This window comes from Acyrthosiphon pisum, chromosome A1, assembly GCF_005508785.2.
Source record: "Acyrthosiphon pisum isolate AL4f chromosome A1, pea_aphid_22Mar2018_4r6ur, whole genome shotgun sequence".
Lineage (NCBI taxonomy): Eukaryota > Metazoa > Arthropoda > Insecta > Hemiptera > Aphididae > Acyrthosiphon > Acyrthosiphon pisum.
The window spans coordinates 10,765,806-10,778,728 of NC_042494.1; the positions used below are offsets into that span (position 1 = coordinate 10,765,806).

At 28.8% G+C, this 12,923-nt stretch overlaps 2 protein-coding genes across 2 annotated transcripts in view; one reads left to right on the forward strand and one right to left on the reverse strand.

Moving 5' to 3' along the window:
• Nucleotides 1–12,923, forward strand: part of LOC100166321 (angiotensin-converting enzyme) — a 47,214-nt gene that overhangs the window by 21,195 nt on the left and 13,096 nt on the right. The window lies entirely within an intron of this gene.
• On the reverse strand, nucleotides 125–4,118 carry LOC100167736 (calphotin). Its single transcript, XM_001944529.5, has 2 exons — nucleotides 3,962–4,118; nucleotides 125–2,392 (listed from the first exon to the last, which is right to left on the reverse strand). The coding sequence occupies exons 1-2, from the start codon at nucleotides 3,977–3,979 to the stop codon at nucleotides 329–331; spliced, it is 2,082 nt and encodes a 693-aa protein (XP_001944564.1). The 5' UTR covers nucleotides 3,980–4,118; the 3' UTR covers nucleotides 125–328.

A 12,923-nucleotide genomic window follows, 5' to 3' on the forward strand; every position in this document is an offset into this window, starting at 1 on the left:
ATAAGTATATTTTCCTCTCTCTATGTACCATTTCTTTATTACGCGCTCTATCCGTTTTCTTTTTACGTACCTAGCTATCGTTAGTAATGACGTCATTGAAATATGAAATAAAAACATAGTATACTTAATGCTCATCATTTTTATTTATTTATAATATTACAAATGAATGTATTCTTAACTTATAAAACGTGTGGTAAAATTATTCATAATTATAGAAAATATTTAAAAAAATATATATATTATATATATATTTGAAAATATTTCTATTATTCAGTAGCTTTTTAAAGATGTGAAAGTGCACATTTCATATAATTGAAACATAGAAAATCTATTTCTTTACAACATTTGAGTCTTCAGTTTTTGACTCTACCTTTTCTTGGACCTTGGCGGATGCACCTCCAATGGTAACTGCTTCTTGTCCGGCGGATCCGAAGTTGGCTGACTTGAATAGAGATGACGAATCAACTGAGCCAGCGGAGAAAGAGTTGAATGGAGCAGGTGTTGATGATCCGAAGAAAGATTGTTGGCCAAAGCTGAATGGAGCTGATGTGCTACTGAAACCGTCTTGGGCGAAGTTTGAGCCGAAGAGTCCAGATGAACTGCCAGTCGAGCTGTATGAGCTTATTGGGCTAGCTGTAGAGCTGTAGAAAGCACTTCCGGTAGCCGGAGTAGAGCTGTAGAATGAACTTCCAGAGGCTGGAGCGAATCCAGAAGCACTTCCTGAAGCAAATCCTGCGTATGCAGATGCACTGTCAAAAGCTGGAGCCGAACCAGATGCACCATATGAGAATTTGGAGCCGGTCAAAGCCAACTGTTCGGGAGTTTTCAAGTTTTGGTTGTTAAGAATAACGGCGTTGGAGGGTGTGTTGTAGTAGAAGTTAGGTACACCATCGTTAGATTGTGCAGCAAAAGCTTTGTAACCGGATTGGCCAGCAAAGGCTTGACTGGATTCGTATCCCAAACCAACGGGAGATTGTTGGTAGTAGTGCACTGTAGCGAAACGTTGAGCTGGGGCTGCAACTGGAACTGGGACCTTGACTTCAACTGGGACTTGGACTGGGTATGGAACCTTCTTTTCTACTGGATATGGCACTGGTCTGTCTACAGACACTGGTACTCTGACTTCCACTGGAACTGGTACTTTGACTGGTACATCGTACCTGACTGGGTATGGAACCTTCTTTTCAACTGCGTATGGTACCAATTTTTCTACTGGGTATGGCACAGCCTTCTCCACTGGGTATGGCACTGGTTTTTCGACGGGGTATGGGTATGGTACTGGCTTTTCTACGGGGTATGGCCTGTCAACATTTACTCGCACTGGGTACGGCACGGGCTTCTCAACTGCGTATGGCACGGGTTTCTCGAACGGAACATGGACTGCGTATGGTCTGTCAACCGGAACTTTCACTTCATAAGGCACGGGCTTTTCAACTGGGTACGGTACTCTCTTTTCAATTTCTACTGGGTACGGTTGAGGAACGTGAATCGGACGGTCCACATTGACTTTAACGGCGTATGGCACATGTTTTTCTACTGTAACTGGGTATGGGTGTGGAATGCGGACCAACACGGGGTATGGTACTCTCTTTTCAACTTGGACGTAGTATGGAACTGGGACTTCTTTAGTGATGGTAACTTCGTGGTGAGGTGCAGGGGCGTTAGCTACTGCTGGTACTTCAACTGCATCATGGCTAATTGCGTCAGACTTGACGATTGCGCCTTGAGAGTATGACGGAGCATAAGCTCCCGAGTAGTATGAACCGTATGACGTAGCGAAAGCTGGTGATCTGTTCAGAACGACTGGTTCTGGGGTGGATGACACAACTGGTGAAGCTCCGCCCACTAAAACTGAGGGGGTGGAAGAATACGCAAAGCTCGCGTCGGATAATGCAGCACCAGAGACAGCGGCGCCAGACACGAAAGGTGCTGGGGTCGATGATCCGATTAAAGCTGCTGGGGTAGATGAACCGAAAGAGCCATCGTAGAATGGAGCTGGTGTGGACGATCCGATGAACGAAGCAGAGTCGAAGGACTGAGCTGCGGCAGCGTTGGAGTAGGCATTCGGGGCAAAAGAGTTGCTGAAAGAGTTGAAAGAGTTTCCGAACGCGAACGGAGCTGGTGTAGAGCTGTAAGAAACGGACTTGAACGGTGAAGCGGTCGTTGAGAACGAGCTGTCGAATGCAAATGGAGCTGGGGTTGATGGGCCAAAGCTCTTGGCTCCGAATGCGAATCCAGCTGGGTTAGCGAAAGGGAAGTTGGCCTTCTCGGAAGCAGACGCGAATGCGCCTTTCACAGCAGGAGAATCTGTTTTCTCAGTGCTAGTGAGGCTGTCAAGTTTTTCAGCAAATGCTGTGGACACAACTAGGAGTCCTAGGAAAGCTGCTTGAATCTAGAAAAAAATATAACTTTTTTAGCTTAAATCAAATGATTGGTTTACATTATTTAATACACTAGTGGAAAATCAATTACGTTTTAGAATGTTACACACATTAAAATATAATATTACTAAGAATAGTTAGTTTTTAATAAGTTTATTTTTAAATTGACTTGGTGTTACAGTGTTAGATATATATTTTTAACCCCGAAATTTACAGATACTATGTTTGCCATTTCTAATTTGTTATTTATTTATATTATTCTTATATTATCTCATAGTAATTTAATATATTAAATAATATTTCGATATCAAAATAACAAATTATAACTGTATGAAATATTCAAATTAATTTTGTATTATACAAAATGGATTCTTCATAAGCAGTTTAAGCGCACGTTAACCGAAAAACTTTTATTAAAAATATAATTTTACGGTAAAAATTAAAACAAAATATTATGGTAGAATATTTATATTAATAAGAATTTTTTTAATTTTTAATTTTTTTTACCAATTAATAAATTGTTTAATAAAAAAATTAATTTTTAAATAATGCTAATTATACTGTGGAGTACATAGAACTATATACATATTGCGTGTGATTATATTATTATTTTGATAACTAATAATTAAGTAGTTCCTCTGTATTAGTTAGTTTTTTTAGGTAGGTTAATATAAATTAATTTAGTCATAAGATAACACTTTTTAGATAATTTCACTTGAGTCTAAATACTAAAGTTAAATATTAAAGTTTAAATAAATGGTAGATAATGCCATAATGGGATGCTATAAAAAAAATGGCTGAGAAATGTACTATATAAGTATAATATAAATAAATTTAAAAAATGGTACCTAAATTGAATATTATTTATCTTAAAAATCTAAATTAAATAATCTAAATTTAACAATATTTAATAAAATAATCAATTAGAATTAAATAAATTAGTTAATTTATAAACATATAATTAGCAAACATATTTTATAAAAAATAAAGTAGTATATAGAAAATAAAAATAAATTGTCAAAGAAACGATTAATATTATCTAATATTGTATAAACATTTTTATTTAATAAAGCGAGAAAAAATATTTGCTCAACTACTTTTTCGAATTGGTACATATAGGTAGATACCTAATTTATACTATACTATACTGATAAAACAAAAACGATTTCTTATTTTATTTCTTAAATAAATTAATATGCTTACAAGCTCCTATCATCAAATAATCATCAAACTAACGGTTTACTAACGGTTTACTAACTGTTATTGGGTCCATAATATAAATAATACATTTTTATTTTAAAATAAATTACTAATCAATTAAACTTAATTTTAAAAATATAATTAAACTTTTGGACGATGTTTGAGTTTAAGAATTAAAATTATTTGTTAAATTTATATTCATGATTTTTTTTTTCAATCACCGAAAATATTTTAGACAAATATAATATAAAAACGGATAGTCGCATTTTATGTTTAAAAATAAAAAATAATAGTAATATTTAGTTAAAAACAATTGTATTCAAATAGAAGTGTAGGTACTAAGAATATAATTATAGAAATAATAGTATGTTGAATCTCACCATTGCACGTGGAGCCATGCTTGTTGTTGGTTCTCTTCAATCCAGCGACTGATTGACTGGATACCTTGTTGAACACCAGCCTTTACTATATATATCTGCGCTTCTTCTTGGACAGTATCCAGCAAAATTGCTGTCGAAAACCAGTAATCCGGGATGAGAGAATTTTTTTCGAACTCTAACGCGACTAGCTCCTCCCACCAATAAATTGTCGATCTTCGTTCAACCGCTGTTTTATCAGTGTTTTTTATTATGATTTTTTTTTTCTTATATATAAATCTATTTTTTTCGCGTTTTTCGCTCATCTCGTACAGTAAACCGGTTGTTTACGCTAAGTCAAGGGTGCACAGCTATGGACTCCGAAGGATCGGTGGCCTCGTCGACCTTCGAACACTACGACCATATCCCCTTTCACACACCGGGTACCTTGCAGCGTATTCTCATCTGATCCGCACACTTAATCTTTTTGCATTTGCTCCCTGGTTATTAAAATATTATTGTAGAATATGTGCCTCCGTACCAAAGGAACATTATTATATGAAATAATTGACAACAGGTCGTCCGCCACACATTTCTTGTGCATTAAATTTAATACATTTTGTCGACTGACATTTTTCAAAACGAAGTGTTTTCGTATAATCTGTGAGTGTTATAATTTTCTGTCTAAAATGTATACTACTGTTGTACCTACCTTAGAATAATGTATGATGATTCTCAGATATTGTAAAAATAATATAATCAGCGATAGCTTAGGTTTCGTTCTGTTTTAATGTGTAATTAATAACATATTTCAAAAAAATATTTATAGTTTATCATAACATAATCACTTTAATATTTTAGTAGACGAAAAGTTAAAACAAATTTTTATATTTCTATTAATATTAAATTAATATAATAAGTATAGTTACTAAGTTTAGCCCTAGTCTAACATTATTTATTATTGCATTCATTAAACAAAAATATTCTGCTGGATAGCTTAAATTATCCATAAATATAAAACAATAGGTTTCAATGTTATATACTTATCATGTAATAGCTGTAAAAATTGAATAGCAATACTTAACATTCTCATAATTAAAATTACATTATTGGATATTGACTTAATTTTAAATAAATAAGTATTCATGATTTTTTTGTTTTGATAATTTGATCGAATATTTATAAAATATATGATTTAAAATTTAAACTATTTACAGTAAATTACAATCAAAATGTTAATAATTTTAGAGCGAATTTGGTCAAGGCAAAAGTTCATATTATTGAATTTAATAAGCTGTTATATTATTCTGGATCTACGTTGAAGTGGTATGAATAAATATAAGTATAACTATAAGAAAATATTTTTAAAACCGGTCGAATTGTGTAGGTGTACCAAATAAATAGCATACATTATAGTTTATGGTTCCATACGCCTTCGTGGTTACGAAGTTTCAAGTATATTGCCAAATTCTAATAATCGAATAACCAACATAACAATAATGGTTAGCATTTAACATTAATAATTATGTGTAATTAGCTCAATATATTTTAACAACGTAGTAGTGTAATACACAAAATGTATAATATATAGCCATAATAAATTATAATTTTACTTGTATATTTTAAGCAGACATTTCAAAAGAAATTATGCCTAGTAAAAAAGAAAATCAATTAAAATTTTAACTGCTATTTATTGATTCTGTTATCTTAGTTTTATATCTTAAACAGTAAATAATAGTAGATTAGGCTAAACAATTATCTCTATAATTTTATTCAAACACGTGTATTCTATATTTACTTTAAATTAAATTTATTATGGACTAATTCAAACCCTATACAATCATCATGATTTTAAATTATATCAATCAAATGGTTTTTAAGATGGTTATTTTTTAGTGGAAAACATTTAATTAAACATATTATATAAATAGATATATTATTATTAATAATATGATAAAGATGTTATATAATCGTATATATTATATAGCATTTTATATAAGATACCATCATGTCTGTGATGTAAATGCATCCATTGAACATTGTTATCTCATTTATAAATATAATATCTACTTAAATAGATACGAAAATAATTAAATTGAAAAGTTGAGTAATAACTGTACCTTTTAATTATTTAATATGTATATCAATTATCGATGTTTGAAACTATGTTTTTTAAACAAATTGTAGTCAAAGAGTCATAAAACGATTAACGAGTGTCGTATTAAAATCACTTAATGAATTATTTATAAAAATTGACTCTATAGTATTATTGTTATTTTTTTAATGAAAACTTTTCATTTCTTCTATCGTATCTATTTAACTTTTCATAGCCTTCGTTATTTTTACTTAAAAAAAAAATGTGATATTAATTTTATAGTTTACAACATTATTATAATAATATTGTTTGCTGATTAAGAACCTGATAGTGAGTATTAGGACCCTATCGGCTAGGTCATAAGCACATTTACACTAAAAGCCTACAATTTAGTAGCAACTTACAAGGCCCTTTCATCCATTTTAAAAATATCCATAATTAATTACATAATTGATTAAATGTTAATATGTTCTATAACTTCCATGCAATACAAAAACTATAATTACCTATAACTTATAAGTAATAAAATATTTAACTTATTATGGACAAAAAAAAAATTGAATAAAATTTGAATAGGTATTTAAATTATAATTTGTTACATTTTTTTGTTTTTATTACCTAATAATATTGTGTAGTGTATTTAATACGATTGACATGTGTTAATTTGTTAATTTGTTAACATGTGTTAATTTACATCTGCACAATGACTAAATAAAATAGGTAGGCACTATTTTTTCAATTTAAAAAATGTTGATAGATACTCAAATTTAATTTAATTTTCCGGCTAAATTTTTCTTGGGCTTACGGAAATTGTATACTTTGCCTCCTCTTTGGCTCCGCATCGACTTGACTTGATTTGTATTATACCCAATTGGTGTGTAACAAGTAATAACATATGGTCACAGGAGTTATTATCATAACATGGTAATTACCTACCACTGATATTTTGTTTGTAATTTCTGATCGACTATATATATACAATATACATGTGTCACAAATATGTGTTTTTTGTACTCGTATAAAAATTCTGAAAGTGTAATAATTTTTAACCCATTATCTTTTTTTCATTTCATAATTTTGTGTTAAATTTTAAATTATTATAATAATTTCATAACAAATTTCCATTGATCATGTATTACACAATTTTAATGCAACAATGTCCCACTAATCCAGTCTTTATTTTTTTTTTTAATCACCTGTTTTGTAATATATTTATTTCAGTTTTATTTTTTTTGGTCAAACATGAGATTTTCTTAAATAAATTATTCGAAAATGTGTTTTCATTACTATGAAATTATATATTTAGCGATAAAGTACTTCTGACATAAATAACATCGATATACTGTTTTAAATATAATATAATATTTATCAATTGAATATCATCTGAATTCAAGTTCAAAAGTTAATTTTTTATCTTATAATTATTAATCATTATGGTTTATGTAGAACTAAGTTGGGTGCAAAACCGTTTAAATTTGTATTTTATCTTTGGTAGGTAGGTACACGTTTGGTCGATTTCTTCGTTACTCCATTCTAGTGTCCATATTTATAATATTGCGTCTTCTTCTTCTTCTGTTTCTTCTACTTCTACTTCTTCTTTTGGACCGCGAGTTGTAACAGGGAAAAACCGGTTTCCTATTGCTGTGCAAATATTCTTTTGTTCGGCGGACGTTTTGCATTTTTATTACAATAAAATACATAATTTAACATACGAAGACACGTCTGCATATTTTCAAATACTAAAACTATTTTTAACGTTTGTCATATTAGGTATATAACTAATTGTGACGGATGTTTTGAGAGACAACTTGATGTTTAATAATGGATATATTCAATGGTACGATTTTCATACGTTTTTATCGCACAGACTATTATAAATCGTTTTCTCGAAATTCTGATCGAAAGTCCTTAAACAATATTTTTCATTACTCGTCTCGTGATATTATTATGGTGTATCTTTACACTCGGCTATAACCATGGAATGTTATAGGTACCTTCCTATTATATTATTGTGCTACTGTAGTATAGCATTATAGCGTTGCACAAGTTATGTCTGTACGCATCAGGATTTGTCATCATTTTACTCGTAGTTAATAAATCATAAAATAAAATATCTCAATGGGTAATATTAAAAATCAGAGTAGAATGGGTAGAGTTTAATATTGTTCGTATGAGTTGTTTGTAATAATATAGTAATTACTAGTTTGTATAAAAGTCAATGTTAAAAACCACTATATATAAAATTAACGCATGTATTCGACATTATGTTTTGTCTATATAAATGTACTTTTACTTGTTACACTAGCCTGTTTATAGGTGACGCTTTGCTTTTTGCTATAGAAATAAAAACCAACGACACAAAAATTAAATAAAATTCCTAAGTACCTATATGTAGTATGCTGATATTTTTCCACTGTACTATAATACCCAAAAACATAATATCTATATGACTGCTCAGTAAATTTTCCTTGCATAGGAAAAATGTCTAGTGTGGCATGCTACTTACGATGTAAACGAACGACATATTATAACAAATCTAATTACGTGTTAAATTTAATTAAACACTTTCAAACACTAAAACACGCCAATTTATTGATTGTTTGGCAGCTAATTCAAACGGCATCGCAAGTATTAATGAATTCGAATAAAAATGCCAACAAACTATATGTTGTACTGGTCATAATGGTTTATGTACCTTTATATCTTCACAAATTAGTATAATACGTAGAAATTCACTGTATGGCAATGTATTTCAAAGCGTGTTCATCGATCATGATATAAGACGTGTTCTCTGTAACTGGTAGGTACTATACCTTATAGTATACAATTCGTTCTCAAAAAATAAAACTCTTAAACTATACAACTAAAAAATTAATTTAAAAAAAATGTGCGTTGTTATTTTGTCGGAAGGTAAAACACAATAAGCATCGGGGTGTTGTGAATGAGTTTATGAAATCAATTTGTTTGATTCTTTAATTTTTTTACGTTTAATAAAAATTGCTCAACTGTGTAGTTATCGAGTTACGTATTATATTCATAGATGAACGACACACAATGCGATGTGGTTTTATAGAAATACGATACATAACACTATATTACTATAACAGTGCGTACATACAAAATACAATACGATATGTAACATACTAAAATTACAATTTTTAATTTTTAACGCACGTATATGTGCGTTTTGATTTGAGTTTATTCATTATTGTTATTGAGTACACATATAATATCATTAGGTAGGTAATAAATAATAGACGTACATTGAATTATAATTGTAGTACACCAAGTATATATTATTATATACTTATACGTTATTATAGTATTAGTTTATCATTATTTTGTTCACAATTTTAAGTACCTAATAATAGTGCCACTTTGTTTTAGAACTATTTTAGATTCTGAGTGGAACGATGAATGTAATGATTTTACAATGATGTGTGTTTTTTTTATTTTCGTATCTGTGTACACGATAAGTGTTTTGAACTGTTTAGGAACACTTTCTGTTTCCAATTTTATTAGTTTTTTTCCTATGAATGTTAATAAAACTTTATTTGTTGGATAAATAAGCTTGAAAATTGAATACAGGGTTTCTAATATATTATTACAATGACATTTGAAAAGTATTAAAAATCCTTAGTCACCGTTTTTAATTATAAGCTTTTAAAGTTCAAATCTTGACAAAATACGGAAAAATCAAGAAAATTAGCAAATTATTTTGAGTTGAGAATTCATAAAAAATGTAATGCAAGATTCCTTATAGGTTTGTCTACCTTTATCAAAAAAAAAAAAAATGTCTACAAGCAAATCAATTTTTATGAGCGTTTGAAATTCATATTTTTACAATATTCGATATTCACTCGATTTCTCATGTAGCTTTGTTATAGCTTTTGTTGTAGTTTTGTTATTTTACTGTTATTCAAAAACGAATAACTGTAGATACATTAAAGGTTTACTGAATGTTTATATTTTCATTTTCTCTACACCATAAAATTTTGAAAATATTTTGACTCTTTTTGAGCTGTTTACGGACATTGTCAGTTTTAAACTTTTTTAGTTTTTTTTTCTATAATTATCAAATAAATTGTATTTGTTGGATGAAAAATTGTGAGCATTTAATACAAAGCACCTGATATATCGTTACAATAGCAGTTGAAAAATATTAAAAATACATAGGCACAATTTTTTTTTATAAGCATTTAAAGTTCGAATTTTGACAACATTTATCAAATTTAAAATTTACTAATTATTTTGTTGTTAAAAATGTATAAAATGTTTAACTTTTATTGCTAAGGATTGAACATTTAAAACAAGGTTTCACGTAAATAGGTTATATATAAATATAAATTACTTTTTTCACAATTATGTCTTCGCTCGGCATCGTTTTTCTTATACAATGATAATGATATATCATTGAAATCAAATTTAACACCATCCATTACAGTGACCCACTTGTAACCTACTATACAGCAGAGCGACACCCACTTGCCCATCTTTATAATATTATGTATGCGCTTTGAAATATTAAAAATGAATAAATATTTGTTTATAATTTTTAAATGTTATAAGCAATACTCTATTTTATAATATATGTTATTGAATATTGTTATTTAAAATAAATGCGTTTGATTTTCGTAATTAATGGAAGCGGTTATAAAAAAAAAAATTATTAATTATACAATATTGTATAATAATATTATGTGGACAGTAGACTCTCTACTTATGCAATATTATGCTTAATAGATTATCGCGACATCACTTCTCTGTATTATACACAAAAATTTAGTGTTTTCTTTTCATAATTCATCAACTATATAACAATATTATATCTGCGTGTGAAATATTCAATGTACGAATTATAATCTACAATAAATTGTACTCAATTCGAAAATCATCCAACATAATGATATAAATTTAGTTTTAAATTGAATTTTTTGTTTTTAAATATTATATGGATATGGAAATTTTATTAAAAAAGCCTTGGATAAGTAGTAGTTTGAGCCTATAAATGTAAATTATTGACTAAACAGTAAACATATTACAAAGTCCCGAAAACCGGCTTGTTTGTTTCGGTATAAAAAGATGAGAAAAAAGTGTTTATCTTCTTATACAATATCATATAGTTGATGACCCAAATAAATTCCACAAGTTGTGTAAACTATAGAATATTACCTACAACCTACCTATTCGATATAATATGATATTTTTTTGACTACTCATTTAGGTAACGAATATCTCATAACTACCTATTTATTTTCTACAAATAGAGTTATGCATAACCAGTTTCTTTATTAATACACTTTGTATAATTGGTCACATATTATATTTTGCTTTTGTCAAATTTGATGGTTATGTTTTATGTTGTAATAATGACGTAAAAGCAATAATCCATTTAGCTTTTGTTCATACTTTATGAATCGTGAGCAATAATGAGTGTTGCTATGAATTTAGTTGTTATTTATATCATAGGCAAAATAATTGTAGAGAATCCACATGAGCTATATATGGAATACCACCCTTTAAAAACTCAAAACTAATCAATTTCTACAAATAAATTTAAATCAAAAAATGTTGGCAGGTGTAAATAGTTTTTTTTTTACAACAGGTCCATTAATCTGCTGATTGAGCAAGCCATTAGAAAACTATATAATATTATACAATATACAGTAATACATTTTTTGTATCTTATGCATCTTTTAAGAATATATTACATGTATAATATTAATTGTATACAATAATAAGAATTATACTTTAGTCTGAGTTTGTCGGAGTAAAACACACCATTTTGTTTTACATTGTGAAAATTAAGCTAAATTAGAGTAGCATTATTGCATTTTTATTCATTATTTATAAAGACGTTTAATGACCTTCTTGTCATTTAATCTTATTGATAAACATTACATTTGGGATATTTGTTAAAAAGGTGACTTTTACAATAAATACAATTTTCCACAGTTATGATTTCCTACAAAGTTGTATTATTTAGTAATAGGTGCCTAACTAGGGTTCACACCAAGCCGAGAAAACAACAACTTTCGGCCTCACAATAAATGTGAAACGAATAGAAGGAAAATTGGAAACGTTTCCGTGACATTATCTTGCATTTTTTATCATGTTCATGTTTCTGGAGACATTTTTGTGGCCGCCCAAAAAAGGTAAACATACCTATTAGATGATTTCTCTTTGTTCCTGTTTTTTGAACATTTTTCTACTTGGTGTTAACTTCTTATACTGACATCGGAATTATTGTAAATATATATGTATATATATATGTAGAATATATTGTCTAGTAAATTTTTCAAATTTGTTTTATTGATGTAAATGGAAAGTTTATTGTTGTTTGTTGGTGTTTCTTATTTGTAGTCAAACTTAAAAATTAAGCTTGATGTTGTTGTGTATTTGTTTTTTTTTTGTAGGTTATGATTATAACCAAAATATATCAAGTTAAATAAAAAAAAAAATTAGACGTAAGTGGATGTTGCTTTGCTGTACAGTAGGTTACAAGTGGTTCACTGTAATGGGTAGTGTTAAATTTTAACTCAATGATATAATATCATTCTATAAGAAAAACAATTCTGAGCGAAGATGGTATTATATTATTAGTTATTACCATGATATTACCTATATAAGTACCTATATTTGATGATAATATTATGAATAAAGTAACGTATATATAACTATTTACGTGGAACCTTTTTTTCAATTTTCCTTCCTTAGCTATAAAAGTTGAATATTTTATACATTTTTAACTACACAATAATTATTAAATTTCAAATTTGATAAATTTTGCCAAAATTTAAAAAGAAACATTTTTTAGGAATAGTTTACACTTTTTCGTGATTTTTACGCCTTTTGTCAAAATTTAAACTTTTTCAACTGCTAAAGAAATTA